Below are 20373 nucleotides of genomic sequence, written 5' to 3' on the forward strand. Positions count from 1 at the left end.
GGTTTGTGTTTCTGCAACTGTTTTGACATGTGCAACTTATCCAGAGAGGGTAAATAATGCGAATGAAATTGTTTTGGGCGCTCTAGCGCCGTTAGTTTGTCAGAACAGGAGGTGGTCCATATTAGGAGCCGGTCCATATTAGAAGCCTTTCCCCTATGTGTGTGTGCTTCTCTGGCTGCTAATGCATACACGCTCATATCTGTTACAAAGTACTTGCCTTCCCAATGCGTGCATGTTCGGTTTTGTGTGCTCGTCTCTGTGTGTAACTGTATATGATTCTTTGTTTTACATGAGCAACTCAGCCTCTTGCACGAATTTTTAAGTGGTTTTTTTTCTCAATCTCTCGATTCACGACTTGCAGGACCTCGTGACCCTGCATAATTGACAGACCCGAGGTAAAGGCCATACGGTTTGTGGGGGGAACCAGAACTTCCGGTTATAAAACACGTGGGGAAAAAAAACACGTGGAACTTTACACATGGCTTGCTTTGTAAGGCTGATCAGCACATAGAACCCATGTAGGGGAAGGGCCCCTAATATGGACCACTTTTTGTTTATTGCTGATAACTAGCTTGTTTTCTTGTGAAGAAGTTTCATTTTGTGGTTGGTAGTCCTTCTCTCTTAGTTTAACCGTTAGGCCTAATTAGAGTGAAATAGCTTTGATAGACATTCAGCAAAAATTAAATACAGAAAAAAACACAAATGGTCCATATTAGGAGCCTGGGCGCCCAATATGGACCAGTGAAGCGACCTTCACGAATCACTGTAAAAAGCCCCCTATATTTCAAAATAACATGATACAACTTAGTGTGCAAGTCAGACTAATTCAAATATGCTTTAGATTTAGCTGTTTCAGGTTGATGAGAGCATTATTTGAAGCACACCAGGAAACTGAAGAAGCTTATCAAAAACAGAGTGAAAATAAGGGAAATTATCAACTTCCACACAAAAAAGACTATTTGTTATATTTTTTTGAAATCTCGAGGGCTAGTTACAGGTTATTTTCAGCAAGCTTCTTAATGAATTAATTAAAATTGCCTTTAGTTTTTATTTTCTTCGATTTGTTGAAGGTGGTCCATATTAGGGGACTCACACATACTTTGAGGTTTTGCTATTATTTTTTGTTTCCAGTAGAAACTCGGGGTACACACTGCTAAAATGTAACAAATACTGTCTTAGCTGTCATATATAGCCATTTTTGTGTGATAAAAGCTTTGGCTGTGAACAGAAACGAGTTCGTTTTAGGCGGCAAATTTAGAGTGAACGCTGCCAAAAGTGAAAAAAAGAGAAAAAGCCTAATGGTTTTGAGGTTTGTGTTTCTGAAACTGTTTTGACATGTGCAATTTATCCAGAGAGGGTAAATAAAGCGAATAAAATTGTTTTGAACGCTCTAGCGCCGTTAGTTTGTCAGAACAGGAGGTGGTCCATATAATATTAGGAGCCGGTCCATATTAGGAGCCTTTCCCCTACACCGTAACCAAGCTGCAGCCACTCACTTTGCTAAAGTATTTCCTCAGTGAAACTTCCTCGCATATAATTCTCTGCACATGCTAAAACGCGAGGGATGTTTCACCATTTCCGATTATTTTTGCCAGAGAGACAGCGACAGACTCCCAGTCACTCAGTTAAAGGCATATGTACGCGCTCCCGTGTTTACAAAGTGTAGTTTGCCCATAATCGATGTCAAACGCACCATAAGACCATGTAATGACGATATGTCGCCATGCGCGGACCATATACATGCATTACAGCTTGTTTTAGAGTCTCAAAAACTTTGGATGTAAACAAAGACGCGGAGTTATTTCCCTTGCGTCAACGCTACCTCTGTTGGCAAATCTATAAATAGGACGATCCAGATCAAAATGAAAATTAACATATCTCAACATTGAAGGGGTCCTAGACCACAATATTTTGCAGGGAACTTAATTTAGCATGTCTCCAGCTGTTGGTAAAGCAATTAGCGTGTATAATCATCGAGTACATATGGCTTTAAGCTTGGGGGAAAAAACGAGAACGGATTACGTCCCTTTGTTTAAAATACATGACGTAATGATACATTTGACGCGACCGCGACACTTTTCTGAATTCAATTAAATTCTTGCCCACGTGTTTTCTAACAGGATGTTTGAGGCCCCACACACACATGGGAAAGCCGAGACTAATAATGGCGGCCACCATGTGCTATGTCCCAAACCCTACTACAAGTCGGGAATAAACACATTAAAATACACATATTAATACGCACGCACACACTTATCCCAACGACATAAAATTACAAACATACACATTCATTATCACATACACATTCATGCACCTGCCTGCGGGCATCCAAAAATATGATAGGCCTATTTGTTTTTCCTCGGATAAGAGAAAAAATATGTTTTCAGTCTCCTGATATAAAGCCAAAATAATTTCCCCTGGGCTTTTTTATAAGCGGGTTCAACTGTACTGTAACAATGTTACAGACAACAACTTCAAGTTGGCAAGAACGATTGCCCGTCAATCCATGAAAAATTGGACTAAAAAAAATGACTGGCCATCATTCTTGCCTAAGGCATGGAAGTTGTTCTAAGCTATTTCATTCTCTGTATAAAAAGTGTCACGTTTGTCCACTTAAAATACTTTTCGGTCGAAGTACCGTGACTGTAATGTCTTGTTGTGTCATAACTTAAAACGTTTCAAATCCTTACAATTCTTGTTTGTTTTTATTCTTCTGTCTGTCTGTCTGAGTGCCTGTACCTGAAATAAACAATGCCACGGCAAAATTCAGTAAATCCACAGATAAATAATTGTAACGATGAATGCTGCGGTAAAACTGCGGTGCTGATGTTTTACTGCGTAATCATTTTGTTTTTGTTCGCGGATTCTTTCACTTGCTCATTGTAAGACTGAAGCACGTGTGTTCCCTTTAATCCGACGACAGATGCATCAAAACTTACCCATAATACAGCAAAGAATCCTCAGTTCTGCAAGACTTCGCAGCCGGAAGTGAACTCAACAGTGGCACTCAGAATCCCTTGCCTGTCCGGCAGTAAGTTTTCAAACTGTTTTGCTCCGAGGAATTATAGATGTTGTGCACAAAAAAAATGAAGTGTTTTTTTGTTTTGCTACAGAATGCCTTGTTGTTGTGATCTTTTGTTATCATCCGATAAGAACACACACACACAAACACACACACAAACAGAAACAAACAAATGGACGAGAACAAAAATAAGTCTAGACCAAAACAAGTAATTTAGTTAGCTCATTCCAGGTGTGAATCTACAAGAGAGAGAGAGAGAGAGAGAGAGAGAGAGAGAGAGAGAGAGAGAGAGTTCCAATTGATAACAGCACGGCAAAACCACAACATTGTCCCTCTCATCTGCATGGGTAGTTTTTGTCCAAATGCCTTTCAGTGTTACATTTTAAATAACATCAACTGCTTTTACACCTTAAAACATACTTTGTGAAATAAGACCACAGAAATGAGTTACCTGAATCATTAAACTAATGAAAAATTACCCTCTGCTATTTTTTTCTGAAAAGATATCTTTTGTCAGCATGTGTGTGTGTGTGTTTGCATGCTTGTGTGTGTTTGCGTGCATGTGTGTGCGTGCTTATGTGTTTGCGTGCATGTGTGTGTTTGCGTGCATGTGTACAAGTGTTTGTGGGTCAAACTAAAAATAAACATCAAACAATATACAGTGTAATAGCAGTGCACACACAGACTAGTCTGATCAATTACTTGTCAAGTCCCAGTAACTTGCAACTATACGACTCTAGCATTCATTGATCGATTGATTTATTCATTCGTTCATTCATTCATTCAATCAATCATTAATTCAATCACTCAATTAAATCCTTCATTCACTCAATCATTAAGCCATGCATTGACTGACTTGTTAAACTGCTTGAATGACTGATTAAAGTCAAGTCTGAGTACATATTGTGATGATAACATTAAACAAGGGAGCAGATGGAAGGATTCTAATCAAAACCTAGAGTGCAGAAATGCGATGCTCCAGGTGAGCCACCACCATGGTACAACAGGCATCACCACAATACATCAACATACTCGTCACCACAATAGAGATCAAAATCGTCACTACAGTGGAACCCCCCTTTTAAGACCCCCAATTAAAGACTCCCTCCGTTTCAAGACCCCGTTTTCTCAGACTTTTTGTTCATAACCTCTGTAAGTCCAACCCCATCTTAAGACTCCCTCCTCTTTTAGTTTTAGACCTAATTTTCTCAGCTTTGTGAAGGTCTTAAAAGGGGGGTTCCACTGTACTTAAACTATTTTGTCTATCAAGGAACAACTAAAGACAACAACATACAAATGCCGCTGAAGCGAAATATACTGTTTTCACCACATTCCCCACATGTGTTATAAGTAGTGCCTAGATCTACAGACAGTCAGGCTGAAAAAAATCTGAGGAATGATAGACAGATGGCATATTTCTTTCTTTATTTGGTGTTTAACGTCGTTTTCAACCACGAAGGTTATATCGCGACGGGATGGCATCTTTAGAAGTGTAAGGTCTAAATCAGTGTACCGAGGGTCAGGTGCTAGTCTATCAACCATCCTTTTGTCATCATCACCAGATTTGAATCGAACTGTTTATTGGTGCATCGAGATTACGTGGGAGGGGGGGAGGGGAGAGTGCGTTGGAGACATCAGTTTATTCTCCTGCCTTACAAAATCCATCAGGATTACGTGGCAGGGGAGGGAAATCAGTTTATTCTTCTGCCTTACAAAACCCATTCACAACGAAGCACCACCATGAGGTAACACAATCTGAATCAACAGAGAATACTTTAAACAGTTACACAGACTCAGAAGAACTTTAGCACAGCGACCAACAGACGATGGAAGACCAGATACATACAGACTGCAGACATCATTATGACAAAGTGTTAGCAATAGAGAAACGTGACTTTTTTTTTTAACGAAGTGGTGATTTGTGATGGAAAGCTTGTGAAAGGAACTAATCCAAAGAACGTACTATGGTCAGTGGATTCATGCAAGAGTATCTGAACAGGGTGGCAGCTAAAAGGTGAAGGGATTGTTAATTAAGCCCATCCCAAATGTTGCAGAAACCCCACTAGGAAACAAAAACTTAGTGACTAGAATTAATAGTCTTTGAATATAAACTCGGCAAAAAAAAAGTATTGAAGACTGTCTAAGTTTCGAAGCAACCCTGTAAGGTTATTGCTGAAATACAGTGCTCATTGCCATGATACCCCTCAAAATTGATGCAATCGACACCTGCATCAGTAGGAATGGCATAACACAAGAAATACACCAAAAAAGCGAAACAAAACAACCAGTTCTGGACAGATCATTGGTTTGACTTTCTCCTCGTATGTCAAACTTGGCAAGTTATGCCCCTTCAGAATTTTCATTGAAAGAAATCTTTGGTCTGAAAAGTGTGCCAGACAGCCAAGTTGACTGCTTTACATGGCATAACAAGTTTGAGTGATATGACACAGAATGACTGTTTTAGTTGGGGTGAGAAAATGGCTGCGATATATGTTTTGGCCGAGTTTATATAGTAACAAATAATAATAGTTTCAACCTAAAACCAGAAGTACAGTAATAAAATTGCATTAAGAAAGCGATATAATTCACCCAACACCTTATACATGAAATCTAGCCTATCTAATGTATCAAACAAAACAAGTCGCGTAAGGCGAAATTACTACATTTAGTCAAGCTGTGGAACTCACAGAATGAAACTGAACGCACTGCATTTTTTCACAATGACCATAGTGCGCCGCTTGAGCATAACGGAGTGAAACTGACGAGCCTGTTCAGCGCGGTAGTGGTTTCGCTGTGCTGCATAGCACGCTTTTCTGTACGTCTCTTGGTTTTAACTTTCTGAGCGTGTTTTTAATCCAAACATATCATATCTATATGTTTTTGGAATCAGGAACCGACAAGGAATAAGATGAAATTGTTTTTAAATCGATTTCGGAAATTTAATTTTGATCATAATTTTTATATTTTTAATTTTCAGAGCTTGTTTTTAATCCAACTATAACATATTTATATGTTTTTGGAATCAGGAAATGATGTAAAATAAAATGAATGTAAATTTGGATCGTTTTATATATAAAAAAAAAATGTATTACAATTTTCAGATTTTTAATGATCAAAGTCATTAATTAATTTATAAGCCACCAAGCTGAAATGCTATACCGAAGTCCGGCCTTCGTCGAAGATTGCTTTACAAAAATTTCAATCAATTTGATTCTTCTAATTCTTCTTCTTCTTGTCGATCACTAATCAATTTGATTGAAAAATGAGGGTGTGACAGTGCCGCCTCAACTTTTACAAAAAGCCGGATATGACGTCATCAAAAGTATTTATCGAAAAAAAGAAAAAAAGTCCCGGGATATCATTCCCAGGATCTCTCATGTCAAATTTCATAAAGATCAGTCCAGTAGTTTGGTCTGAATCGCTCTACACACACACACGCACAGACAGACACACACACGACCCTCGTCTCGATTCCCCCTCTATGTTAAAACATTTAGTCAAAACTTGACTAAATGTAATGAACATTACACGATTGTTTTTCTTTGTTTTTCTCCCTTATCAAATAAATAGGCTTTCATGTAAAACGTCCCTTCTTGAGAAGATTTGCTTTGCCGTCTGTTATATGACAGTTATCCTGAGCATTGAAACTGTTCTTCAAATTTCCTATTATCAAATTATTTTTTATGAAAAAAACTCTTGCCATTGATTAATACTCTGCCGATGAATAGATTAAATCTGTCAACAAATCAAGAAATCAATCCACAAAGCTGGTGCAGTCTACATGGAAAAGTGATTACTCTTTCAAAACTAAACTAAATGGTTGCAAACTCATACTAACAACAACAGAAACTTACATTGCCCAAACTATTCACCATGACCAACCAGCACAACATGATTTCTAGTATGTTATCTACTTTCTACATTCCTTTCGGACAGTCCTGAAAAGTAGCAGAGACAAATTAGTTGAAAACACTGATCACAGATCCATTTTTACAAGTATTACGTTTCAAACATAAGATAATTTTTACAAGTAATGTATGAAATAGTCATGGTCCTCCTGTTCAAAAGATACTAGTGTATACATGTAAATGTATTCTTCACTGCCAAAAATAGAAAATAAAGAAACAAATAAGAGTTGGTTAAAATTGAAGTTTTGGTTTTATTAAAACTCTTTAGAACAAGTGCTAAAATGCTTCAAAGAACAAAATACAAAACAGCAAACTCTTTTTAAACAAGTTTCGTAAACAGCTTAGGAAAAAATATACAGTGGAGCACACCCCCCCCCCCCCCCCCCCCCCCAATTTAAGACTCCCTGGCCTCCCTTTTAAGACCCTATTTTCTCAGATTTTCTGTTAATAACCTAGCTCTGTAAATTTACCCCTAAATTAAGACTCCCTCCTTTTTAAGACCCGATTTTCTCAGATTTTTGGAGGTCTTAAAAAGGTCTGTAAGTCATTTTTCTAAACCAAAATAAATTTACCCAGAAAAAAATATGCATGCAAATACAAACATCATGCATTACAGTGGAACCCCTTTCTCAAAACTGTATGTATTTCTATATAGTGCCACAGTGGTGGGTGGGGAGGCAACAGTAAAGATCTTAAAAGTGAAGTACATTTCCAGATGTTATGAACAGAAAATCTGTAAAACTATGGTCTTACAAAGAGGGTGCTCTTAAAAGGGAGGTTCAATTGTAACATTCTAACAATCTTCTTCTGACAAATGTTTGTTGAAGGGTTTCTTAATCTTAGAGAGAATTTTCCTCCACAGAAATCAATAAATGTATCAACACTCAGATGTCTCGAATTATCAGCTCTCATATTAGTGAACAAGCAGGAAACACGACCTCACGTCATCCGTCTTTTAATTCTGTATACCGTACTTTCCGGGTCATAAGGCGCGACTTTTTTCCTCGAGTTCGACCCCTGCGTCTTGTATAACGAAGCGCCTAATCCGTGTATGAAATACGAAAAAAATCAAAGAGACCGCTTGAGTACCAGTCAAACAACTTGTGATAATGCATGTTTCAGCTACTAGGTACTGCCCTGCCTTTGATCTGGCCGCACACACAGATTTCCACTCTGTTAAACTCGGTCACTGACCCCGGTGCAGGAAGTGTTTCCTCTCTCAGATATGACAGGGGAACCACCTCTCATGGCAAAAACTGGGTCATTGACCCCTGGGAAGAAGGTCGTGTCTATAAACAAGGCCACCCAGCTATCACAATGCCTTTGATCTGGCCGCACACACAGAGCACACATATTTTCACTCAGTTAAAGTCGGTCACTGACCCCGGTGCAGGAAGTGTTTCCTCTCTCAGATATGACAGGGGAACCACCTCTCATGGCAAAAACTGGGTCATTTTGGTGCGCCCTATCGGCCCCCTGCGTCCAATGGGTGACTGGATTACAATTTTTTTTAAAAAGAAGGGGGTGCGTCTTGTATAACGAAGCGCCTTGTCACCCGGAAAGTACGGTAGTTTTAATTTAATTTTCATCTGAAGTTACCCTTTTTCGGGACTATACAAGGCACGTCATTGGAAAAGGCCTCTGAACTTGAAAGTAGCCTCAGATTTTGACAATTACTGTGTGAAAAATAGTATCTGTGGTATTTCACAACTTTTGTATGTGTGGACATTCTGTGTTTCACTTTAAACTTGGACAACTCAAAGGAGAACAGCATCCACAGAATCATGGTTGCAAAAGACTATTTTTGTCTTCATAGAAGAAAATTCTAGTAAATCAGTCAGAAGACCCATTCCAAATAAATATTCATTGATCTGTTGAGCAAACAAATGTCTGCTACATATGGCCTTGTGCTCATGTTTCATATGGCTCTGAGGAACATGAAAGAAAGGGAAAATATTTACAGTATGAACATTTTAAAAATAAAACTCGTGATCAGTTTATGAGGTAATTTTACACACACATACACACACACACGCACTTAATACACACAAACACACACACGCACGCATGCACACACACACACACACACACACACACACACACACACTCTTCCCAGTGCTATGCACTAGGCAAACTGTCCAAAACATAGCTCACATTGTAACCATCTTTTCTCTGTGACCGCAAACTTTCCGAGCCATGATGGCGGCCAACAGCCACATCATCCTGCGAGTTCAAGTCCACCATCAGAACTCCTGTGTTGTGGAAGTCCATGATGATGAGGGAATGGAACCCTATATTTGATACCACTGTGAGGTACTCGAAGAAGGCGAACGCTGTATACACTGCAAAAAGAAAAAGAAAGATATGCACAGGTAAATGTATGTACTGTACAACCCCATTAGACCTTAGGTAAGTTATTGAAGATGGCTCTAGCTGTATAGTCATTGTCAGAGAGAGAGAGAGAGAGAGAGAGAGAGAGAGAGAGAGAGAGAGAGAGAGAGAGAGAGAGGGAGTCGGTGAAAGAAGCACAGTAACGAAACGGAACACAGACAGACAGCAAAACATTAGAAAGACACTTTGTTTGAGGAGAGGGTGTAAGAGCTGAAGAACTGACACTGACAGAACAATTCACTGTTAAACCTCAAGCACAGAAAATACAAACTTGGAAAGACAAGACACATGAACATGCTAAGACTTGAAGTCAGCAATTACAGGCAGGATTGGGGCATTTCCCCGGGGAGGACTTAGTTCATGCCATTTATAACTTTAGTGCGCCACGTGCAATGTGTGACTTCAACAGGAAGGATGTCATTTTTGTAAAGTGAATCTTATCTAACTTAGCAAATCATTTTATAATTGGTGTGCATAAAGTTCAGTTTGTGCATGATAAAGTTTCTGGTATGTAGTTCAAATGGTCTGACATTTATGTTCTCTCCAAAATATATCCAAAACAACCCCTGCAAAATTGTCAGTGACACAAACGCTTTCCTGCATATGGATTGCCCTGAACCTGGCTGTATTTATGGTGCAAAACACTGCAATTGCTGTCTTCAAGTCACCTATGATCTGGGATGTCTTTGTTTACTCCGAGCATCAGATAACCCCAAAAATAAAAGTCTGGAGGGTTTAAATCGGGTGATTGTCCCTAACGCTCAATGTCAATCTTTGCACTGTTGAGTGAAAACCCAAATTTGGAACATATCTTATGAGAAGCATACAAGCCTGAATGTTTTGACTTACAAACTTGAAACTTTGCGAAACTGATCATCCATCATCTGAAGTTACTGTACACCAAATATCAAGTCATTCGCCAAAAAGATGTAAAAGGTATAAAAATGTGTGAAGAAGGCATTCTCAAGGGTTGAAAACCCTGTAATAATGACTTAAAGAAAAACTTATTTGATCCACAACACATATTTCATCAAACAAACAGTAATTAATTTCCAAGACTAATACGTAAATACATTATACAACAATACATTTATATTAAGATTAAAGATAGGACACTGACTAATATATATCTTTTTAAAGACACTAAAATATAGGATTTCTAAACAAACGAGAAAAACGTTAAAACAGAAAAAAAAGGAAACAAGTAAATGTGCATAAGTAACAAAAGGTCTCTTGTCAAAATCAAGAAATGCAAACATGGTAGATGAGTCACATTACTTTAAAATTATGACAAACTATATAAAGCATCAATAAGCAATTAGGATGTATATAGATTTTGTACAGCTGCTGCAGGAAGCCATGTTGGTGCATACACCCAGTTTTCAAACACACACACACGCACGCACGCACGCACGCACGCATGCACACACACACACACACACACACACACACACACACACACACACACACACACCTGCCAACCCTTGTGAAATCTCAAATGTAGCAATTTACGATTTTATGTAATTTTCCGCTTAGAAAATGGTGTTTTACTGTAGCATTGTCTAAAATGTATTCACACATCCACAATTAGGCTATTTCGCACAAGAATATTTACTTTTTTAAAAAATTAATTTTGAAAAAAGAAACATAATGGCCAATAGAGAGTGTCTGCATTGACACTTTTCAGTGTGGACAAAGTTTTATGACACAACTTCTGACCGCTACACGGAGTGAGAATCAGAAATGAGTACCAGGACTCACGAGAAACCTAAATTTTGTATGCTTGTGACTATTTGTTGGAGCATAGCCATTCTAAGCTTGACGTAACAGCGTAGCAAATTTTCTTAAAACATAGCATGCTAAGTTGAAAGGGTGGCAGTTGGCAGCTCTGCACACACACACATACACACACACACACACGCATGCATGCACATACACACACGCATGTATACATCGTCGTCGTCGTCATCATCATCATCAAATTAGAACTTTCTCTTTTTTCACACATAAGCTGATGGCAAAGGAAAAAAAGCAGGTAATATTTCAGCAAACCTGTCACTTTTATAATGACAAACCTTATATGGCTACTATTGTTCAAAAGCATATTAGCATTCATCTCACCTTGCTAAAGTGCACAGCCTTGTCTATGCTAACAAGCTTTCAGAAGATGCCTGAGTGCTATATTAAACCCTGATATAATTTAAATTTGCTTTATCACAAAGCCTGCTGACATAAACTAATTAAGAGCTGTTTGAACAAATAGGTCTTAACTTAATCTTGCTTCTGTCTTCCAGCAACTATAAACTTTAATCTCTATACAGGTACAAGTACACATTTTTTTTCCATTTTCTTCAAAGTTCTTTTTTCTGTGTACGCGCTGCAGTTGGTTTCTATTCTTGAAGACAACAGTAAACAAGAACAACGTGTGCAGAGTTCTTGGAAAATATGTTACTTCCAATCATGAAAGTATGTTCATAATGTTAGAACTGAATTTGAACAAAAGATCTATTACCGGCACAGTACCCATCAATGCTCAAATTCATATTCAAAGCAGCAAAAAAAGCAGCAAAAAAGCGACAACAAAAACAACAAGAAGCGATATAAACACATTTAGTCAAGCTGTCGGCATAAAAGGAACAGATTAACACCAAAAAAACAGTCACCACTGAGACTATATCAAAATAGTCTCGACTAACCACACGGAAAAACCAAGACTAATCACGCTCGTCTCCGCGTAGCGTGCGAACGCAGTACTTATTTTCTTCTTTCTAATTTTCTTATTTCTTATTTTCTTTAATTCTGAGCACATTTTTACTGTAAACATGACATATGTATATGTTTTTGAAATCAGGAGAAATTAAGGAATACGATGCAATTATTTTTAAATCTGCTAGGGAAAATTCGATTTTAATGACAACTTTTATGAGCAAATTAACTAATTAATACGCTGCCGAGCTGAAATTCAATCCCATTGTCCGGACTTCGTCGAAGATTACTTGACCAAAATTTCAATTAATTTGATTAAAAAATGAGGACGTGACAGTGCGGCCTCAACTTTCACAAAAAGTCAGATATGACGTCATCAAAGATATTTATCGAAAAAATGAAAAAAACGTCTGGGGATATTATACTCAGGATCTCTCATGTGAAATTTCATGAAGATCAGTCCAGTAGTTTTCTCTGAATCGATGTACACACACACACACACACACACACACACACACACACACACATACACATACACACACATACATACACATACATCATGACCCTCGTCTCGATTCCCTGTCTATGTTATAACATTTAGTCAAAACTTGACTAAAGGTAAAAAAAAGATATATACATTTTAGTATAGAAGCACACGATACTCAAAAAACAAACCGAGAATAGAACAAATTTGTTCAAAAAAGAAATCACTCTTGAAAGAGAAATGGAAGAAAAAATAGTAATACATACACCTAAATCATTCTGCCCTTTGTTTAGTCAAGAGTTCTTTGTGAGCCATTCCGAGAACAAAGTCCCGGCCAATATCCCAGTAGAGAGTTCCGTGGAACATTATATTTGACACCACAACCAAATATTCAAGTGCAGCAAACAGAGAGTACACTGAAAGAGAAACAGAAAAATGTGTCTAACAGTAACACTAATCTAAGTCAAGACAAAAACAAACACCACTCAGCCAAAGAACCAAGACCGAGGTTTACCTTTTATTGCGGTGTACATGAAGTGGGAAATAAAATACATTTACTCCCCCCTCTGCTTCTTTCCCTCAGTAAACTGGAAGGGCTGTTTATTTTTCGGTACACGCCCAGCAACCAAAAAATAACCACCCAGCAACAAGCCCGAATCCTCGATAGCTCATGAGTTGAGAAGCTACACTTTGTGGGCACTACTTTTAGAGACTGAATAGTTCTGAATGCTCAAATGTACGAAACAGACAATTATCTGGAGTAGACAACACAAACATACCGCATTTAAACTAACAACTACAGGTTTCAACACATGAAATCCAATATAAAATCCATGAGTTTGGTTGTTTTTTGATTCGAAATCTACCTTGTACAAACCATCTACGCGAGCAAGTTCTCAAGGCAAGTAATTCTCACGCTATGTTTAGAGACAAGAGTGGTTCCCCTTCCAGAATTCGACAAACTGGGGAACTTCGACAAAAGGACTGAAATCCGTTGGTCAATTATCAACTATATTTCATTTCGTGACCAGAACACACGCAAGGCAAATGCACAAATCCTTGAATGTCAAGAAAATGAAGCGGTTCCATACACTGTCTTGCCTCAGAAAACCGAACTTCATACAGTATTTAACATTGGAACACGGGGGGAAAAGTTCGTCTGCTACTCAATACGATGGAAGGAAAATGTCCTTAGTGATGCCAAAAACATGAAAAACAAACAAAAGTATCTGCCTTTATCGCCTCAGCACAACAACGGCATAAGTATGTACTTGATTTTATTCCAAACCAAATAAACTGCCGTCAAATGTTAGCAGAATTGAATGATTTTCACGGAACTTTTCAACCACGCATTAATCATTCGCTTGCTCAGGTAGACTGGCAGAGTGACTAGGACTCGATCAAACTGTGGCACAAAAACACCTTTTTTCTTTTAAAAACTGAAGAGAGGAGGAATAAATTGGTTACACACCTCGTCTCAGTGAATATTAAAAATAATGGTCTCAGTTCTCGGTCATGAGAAAGATCGCTGAAGCTCGCATTTTCCATAATACGTCGCCAACTTCGACCATTATTTTTAATATTAACTGAGACTCAGCATGTAACCTCTACGAACCACCTTCTGGCTAGTAACCCTTTGAATAATATTGTGTGTGTTTGTGAGTGAAAAAAGGTTACTCAACGTTGTCATTCTTTTAAACACTGTGAATCTTGTGCTCCCGTTTAACTTTGTGATTTACCGTACACAGAATTTTCCTATCCGAGAAAAAACAAAGAAGAAATAAGTCACTCAACTTAACTTTATTTAATGGGCGGTTATGATGTCTACATTTGTATCAAAAAAGTGTGGGGATATTATCTGGAAGAATTAACACAAAAGGGGTCTAAGTCAACCGAAAGTGGGTGTATTCCCTGTAGGTGCACTTCCTGTATGTGTTATCCCTGTATACAGGGAATGCACCCGGGAGCATTTCCTGTAGGTTTTCTCGAGTTTCGTGGGAGGTCATGAGACACTTTGCTACACCCTCAAAAATAAAGTTTTTACCAAAACGTTTGTTGATCTAGGATCAGGCTGCCCCAAACATTCACCCCAAAGTGCAAAACAAATAGCATGTTCATTTTAGTCACAACTGATGAACATTAATACCGAAACTGATGTGGCAGCTTCACCGTTAGCGTAGCACAATGCATTACACCTAGATGATATGACCACTTGACCACAGCACACCACTGTATCGCTGTGCCATCAGCTGTCAAACGCATGTTATGTTCCAACTCCTGCTGTGAAGTGAAGTAAAGCGTGCATTTGCTCAAAGCGGCGTAGCAATACTTCAGTCTTATCAAAGTGAAACTGAACTCAGTTGCTCACGGCAGTCTTGCGTAGGACACGAGATTGAGTGTGATCTGTTTGTTCTACAGGAACTGCACCCGGGTTCATTCCCTGTATACAGGGGAAACACCTACAGGAACTGCACCTACAGGGAATGCACCCACTTTTGGTCAACTTAGACCCCTTCTGCTGAATTCCCAGTTTCATGAACATCTGTCTGGTAGTTTTTCTGGATTTTTCTCTACAAAAACAACAACAAATAATCACACAGAAAACATGGTGACCAAAACCTCTGTTGTATTTGAAATACTGCATAACAGAATGCTACTGCAAACCACCACTAACAACATGGAAGAATCAGAAACAAACAACACACAAAATAAACAAACTAACCAAAATCCTTTTTTTCTATCCTATGGAATTTTTCTGACAAACACCTATATAACTCTTAATCTACCAAACATGCCCTTAAAAAAAATAAAGTGTATAAAATGATAAATCACAAGAGCTACTGAACAACCAGTGCATATTCAGACTATAATGTACCCCGTAACCTGAGTGCATATTCCAACTATATGTAGCCAGTGTATGTTCAGACTATGCCTAACCAGTGCGTGTTCAGACTGTGTCTAAAAAGTGGTGAAGGACTGGCATCAATACAGTCATTATATTTCTGAAGTTTTCATTTGAATGTCAGAAATTGTGAATTCCTGCAAAACAATATTAGTTAATAATATACATGTTCATATATTGGTAGGTATTAACTGTCTGTGTAATCCAGTAATATTCTATTGAAGAATAGTAAAGTTATATGACCACTGTCTCCCACCTCCCCCAAATCAAGACTTGATTTTCTCAGATTTATCAAGGTCTTAAATGGGAGGTTCCCCTGTAATTCCCGATCACAGAAACAAGCATTTCCCATTATGGGATCCCCCACTGCAGGATTTCCCATTATGAGTAGAATTAGTCAAATTCTACCCCATCAGCCCAAGCAATTAGCTGTTTGATTAAACATTAGTCCTGGATGCATGTTTTCTTATTAAAAACCCCACAATGATGTGCTTGGCACCAAAAAAAACCAAACAAAAAAACCCCAACATTAGTCCTATGGATCACTCGCATGCATGTAAATCAAGACAAGGGAGAGAAACAACTGGAATAGAGGTTTTGGGGGGTGTATATTAACGCTGGGGGTAATAGGTTGGGAGAAGTTGAGCATTTGTGTTAGTACCAATCAATTAGGCATAGCTGCCAACCTTCTGAAGTCAAAATCCAGGAGCCAGGGGGTCCAGGGGGACCGTTTAGTCTTGAATATATATATGACTCTTTTGAGCAGGGAGAAGTTGTAAAATTCGGGAGATACCCGAAAAATCCGGGAGGGTTGGCGGCTATGATTAGAATATAGAACTTTGAAATTGCAATAAACTGATGGATTAAAGTGTTATGTCATTTATCACAAATGTAGGTGATACATGTAACCCTGTGTCACAATTATGGAACAAGATAGGTGTACTGAATATTGTACAACAAAAACAAAACCTGTTACCACCAACTGTGTACACTACCTCCAGGTTCACAATATGCGTTGTGCCGATAGAAGAAATAGACTGCAACTGCAAATACTGACAGGTTGAAAAGGAACAGTATGGTCTTGTAGCGCAGTGATGTTGCTTCCTGCAAGAAAATAAATACAATAATTAGATAAGATGAAATAAAAAAAACTTCAAGTCAATGTCAATGATTGCCGAAATTTAATTTTTATTTGAACTTGGTAACAAGATGATCGAATGCTTACATTTGCTGACGTGTGACATTAATATACTCAGCCCAAAACACACTTTCCTGTGTTGCAAAGAAGATTCTTCGATGAGCAAAGAACAAGAAAAAAAGTCAAAAATCATGATCTTGTTGTAGAATACAGGTAATATGTTTACAACTGTTTGAACTGTTACAGTGGAACACCCCCCCCCACACTTCTTGAAGACCCACCCCCTTTTTATTTTAATTAAATACACACCCAACCTGTTCTTTTTTTTCTTTTCAGATTTTCTTCTCATATTGGTACTGGTAGCAAACTTACCTTTATTATTAAACAACCAAGTTTTTCTCCGATTTCACGATTTTTTTTTTTTGGGGGGGGGGGGGGGAGGGGTTGTCTTTGAAGGGGAGTTCCACAGTTGTATCTTATTCTTAGTCAGAATGTTTCATGTACTTTTCTCATTTGCTTTATAAATGAGTTATCAAACCTGTAGAGAAGGAATCCTCCCATGGCCACATCGGCCCCATCTCATCAGAATAATTGTCAGCAACATGTAGGTCAAAGCAGTCACCATGAATGAAATGAAGAGAAATTCATGCATTTCTGCAAGAAACAAAAACACAAAAATAGTCGAGGTAAACTAGTACACCTTGAAATTTGTATCGTTGGTGAAATCGTGGGACCTCGTAAGTGCTTCTTGGCGCCAAGTCACGAGGTCTCACGATTTCACCGATGATATGCAGTTTTGTTTTCAGAGCTCACTGTGTGTGTGTGTGTGTGTGTGTGTGTGTGTGTGTGTGTGTGTGTGTGTGTGTGTGTGTGTGTGTGTGTGTGTGTGTGTGTGTGTGTGTGTGTGTGTGTGTGTGTGTGTGTGTATGTTTGTGTGTGTGCGGGTGCTTGTGCATGTGATTGTGAATGTGTGCTCATGTGTGTGTGTGTGTGTGTACATGTATGCGTGCGTGCATGTTTCTGTACCTGTCTATATGCTTAAACGAGTGTATGGGTATGTTTGCATCCCAGCAAAGACAATTTAAGTGTAGCCCAACAATAAATGCCTAGAAAAGAACTTACTGCCATTTTCACTGGAGGAAATCATGCTGAGGAAAACCAAGGACAGAACCTCAATCAGATGCAGAAGACTGTTCACAGCAGCCACAGCCTTGTACAGTTCATTGCGCATACCCACATGCACCGATGTATGATAGCTGTAGTAGCCTATGGCAACCATTAATCGCTGCGGAGCATGCAGGGCTATACATATCCTCCACACGTAGCGTTGTGGTGTGAAGCCTCCGATCACTGCACTGATGGTGGGCAGCCAGTTGTGCACCTGAAAGTGAAAGGAAAATCATCAGTCAAGAATAGATCAGTATTTGGTTTTTAATTAATCTACAGTAGCACAGGGTTCCACATCACGTAGAATTAAGGGTATAATACCCTTTGACCCTCCAAATCACGTAGGGGATGCTCTCTGAAGAGGTATAAATACGTAAGTGTTTTCTTCCAAAGAGGTAAAAAAAACGTACGAGTCAAACGCTGAAAGGGTATAGCCTTTGCTAGTTTACAAGCAACAGCACGCAGGCCGCCTGCTCTACTGAGACCACTAAAGTACACGCCGTGTTCGTGCCACACCTCTGTCGACACTGACACGCCGTGAAGCAGAGGTTGCCTCCCTTGTCCTCAAACTGCGCGATATCTTTAAACTGATCATCTCGATGGCACTCTTCGCTTTAGCCTATCCTCAAAATGGCAAAGGTGATAACTACCAGACAGGCAAGGAAAAAAAATGACATTTCATGGATACACCGATTGTCACTCATACCCTGTGAACAATCTGGAAGGGGTATAAAAACCCTTTACTTTTTCCTGAAAGGGTATGAATACCCTTGACTTTTGGGGTTGTGTGGAACCCTGGTAGCATGAAACAGAATAAAAAAAATCAAGAAAGGGCGAGTAACTCCATTGTTGAGCCTAAAGAAAATGGCAAAGCGTAAAGAAAACAAGAAATGTTTCAGCACACAAAAATTCTGAAAAATTGGCAGATTGTATTTACGTATACATGTATTTATTAGCCTTTTCAGTCGTGACACCACCACCCTTCCTTCTTTGATATCGGAATCGGCCGCAAGATTGCCGAGCATTTCGAAACAATGAGTATGGGGGAAAGAGAGGCAATCAGTGTTTTTTATACAATATTCCATACACTGATACAGGATCCGCATCAAAAACATCTGAAGAGGTCAGGAAAACTTGTTTGAAAAAAATTATACAAAATTCAAATCTCAACAAAATAAAAAATAAATTACAACAGCTATCATTTAGACAGACTTTAGTTTAAGCTTCATTATCACAAATAAGAGAACTCAAAAATGAATTTAAGGCCCCCCCAATAAATAGTCTGTTTACGGTAACATAGGCCAAAAAAAATAGGGTCGGTAGGTTGGGATTTTTATTTTTTTTTTCTCCAAAAAAACATATTTTTAACTTTTAAGTTATTTTGCCAAAAAAACAAAGACTTTTTTTTAATTTTAATTTTTTTAATTTAAACTTTTTTTTCCCCCAAATGCCACAAAAAAGGGTAATCTTGAACTTTAGCGTGTTAAATTCATAGCTCAGAATTTTTTTGTTGTTGTTTTGTTTGCTTTACGCCCAGGGCGGTAGCTCAGAATTCAGAGGCATTTAAGTCTCCAAATTTGTAGAACCAGCACTTATAATCATAACAAGTCATTTTAGATCCTTTTGAAGTTACGGAATGAACTCCGATGAACTGTACGAATGCATTTCGTTTACATGGGTCAAAGAAGGAATTATTCGTATGAGCGAACAAGGGAGACAACTCTTTCGTGTAAATGATGTCCCATGGTTGACAACGTACGCCATTTTTGGTGCATTTTCGTCGATTGAACAACCAAATTAATTAATTATGCTTAAGTTTGAAGCTCAATCCGTCAATTAATTTCACGACAAATGTTCTTTGGCTTGCTTGCATGGACTTGTATCAAAAATAAGTAAAGAATGTCACTGGATTCTGAGCTATGAATTTAACACGCTAAAGTTCAAGATTACCCAAAAAAGTCTAGGGTCGCGCGAAAAAATAGGGTCGGTCGGGATACCGTAAACAGACATTTTTTTTTTTGGGGGGGGGGGGGGGCCTAAAAGAAAAGTGTATTGGTCCGTGCTACCACTGTGTGCTTTCATCAACAGTGCCATAGCAGATGCTAACTAATCACTAGCCTGTATGAAGAAAAAGATCACCTTGCAGTGGGTCCGCGTGGACGCATCGAAGTCAAACATCAAGGACCACACAACACAAAATAGTGTAGCGATGAGGGGCAGAGAACATGTAATCTTGATCATCGTTGGAACCGTTATTGCAAAATGTACAGGTCTGTCTTGAATTGGTTTGTGCCCGCCCATGGTTACACATTAATAAAACAATGATGATGAGTTCTCTCTTATTCTTCTCAAGTTCAAAACGCCACGCTGCACACTCAGAGATGGGATTTGTAAATTGTATCCTTTACATTCCGATGCAACCGTCTTCCGCACAGTTTGCAAGCGAGCAGACAACTGATAGTACGTCAAGCTTAAGCTAACAACACAAAACTGACATTCTCTGCATGAATGGGAATGATAAGACAGAAATTAAAATGTGCTTTGATTGTGTCATTTTGAATGATTAATATCTATTTCAATAGGCGCGTAGGATATTTTCTCAGTTTTATACTCTTAGGTTTTATAAATAAGCAATCGTCTCATTTTGTTCTTAAA

The 20373-nt window shown here is 38.6% G+C and overlaps 1 protein-coding gene across 3 annotated transcripts; it reads right to left on the bottom strand.

Annotated features, from left to right (window-relative positions):
* Nucleotides 1-3215: 3215 nt before the first annotated feature.
* Nucleotides 3216-20187, bottom strand: LOC138968918 (post-GPI attachment to proteins factor 2-like). Of its 3 annotated transcripts, none has more exons than XM_070341592.1 (6): nucleotides 19858-20187; nucleotides 17674-17932; nucleotides 17090-17205; nucleotides 16409-16517; nucleotides 9085-9272; nucleotides 3216-6960 (listed from the first exon to the last, which is right to left on the bottom strand). In XM_070341592.1, the coding sequence occupies exons 1-6, from the start codon at nucleotides 20017-20019 to the stop codon at nucleotides 6940-6942; spliced, it is 855 nt and encodes a 284-aa protein (XP_070197693.1). In that variant the 5' UTR covers nucleotides 20020-20187; the 3' UTR covers nucleotides 3216-6939. The 3 variants fall into 3 exon arrangements, with proteins under 3 accessions (XP_070197693.1, XP_070197692.1, XP_070197694.1); XM_070341593.1 differs by lacking the exon at nucleotides 3216-6960 and adding an exon at nucleotides 12778-12927 and having other exon boundaries at nucleotides 9132-9272; nucleotides 19858-20185; XM_070341591.1 differs by lacking the exon at nucleotides 3216-6960 and having other exon boundaries at nucleotides 7309-9272; nucleotides 19858-20186.
* Nucleotides 20188-20373: the final 186 nt, after the last annotated feature.

The sequence above is a fragment of the Littorina saxatilis genome, linkage group LG6 (assembly GCF_037325665.1).
Source record: "Littorina saxatilis isolate snail1 linkage group LG6, US_GU_Lsax_2.0, whole genome shotgun sequence".
Taxonomy (NCBI): Eukaryota; Metazoa; Mollusca; class Gastropoda; order Littorinimorpha; family Littorinidae; genus Littorina; species Littorina saxatilis.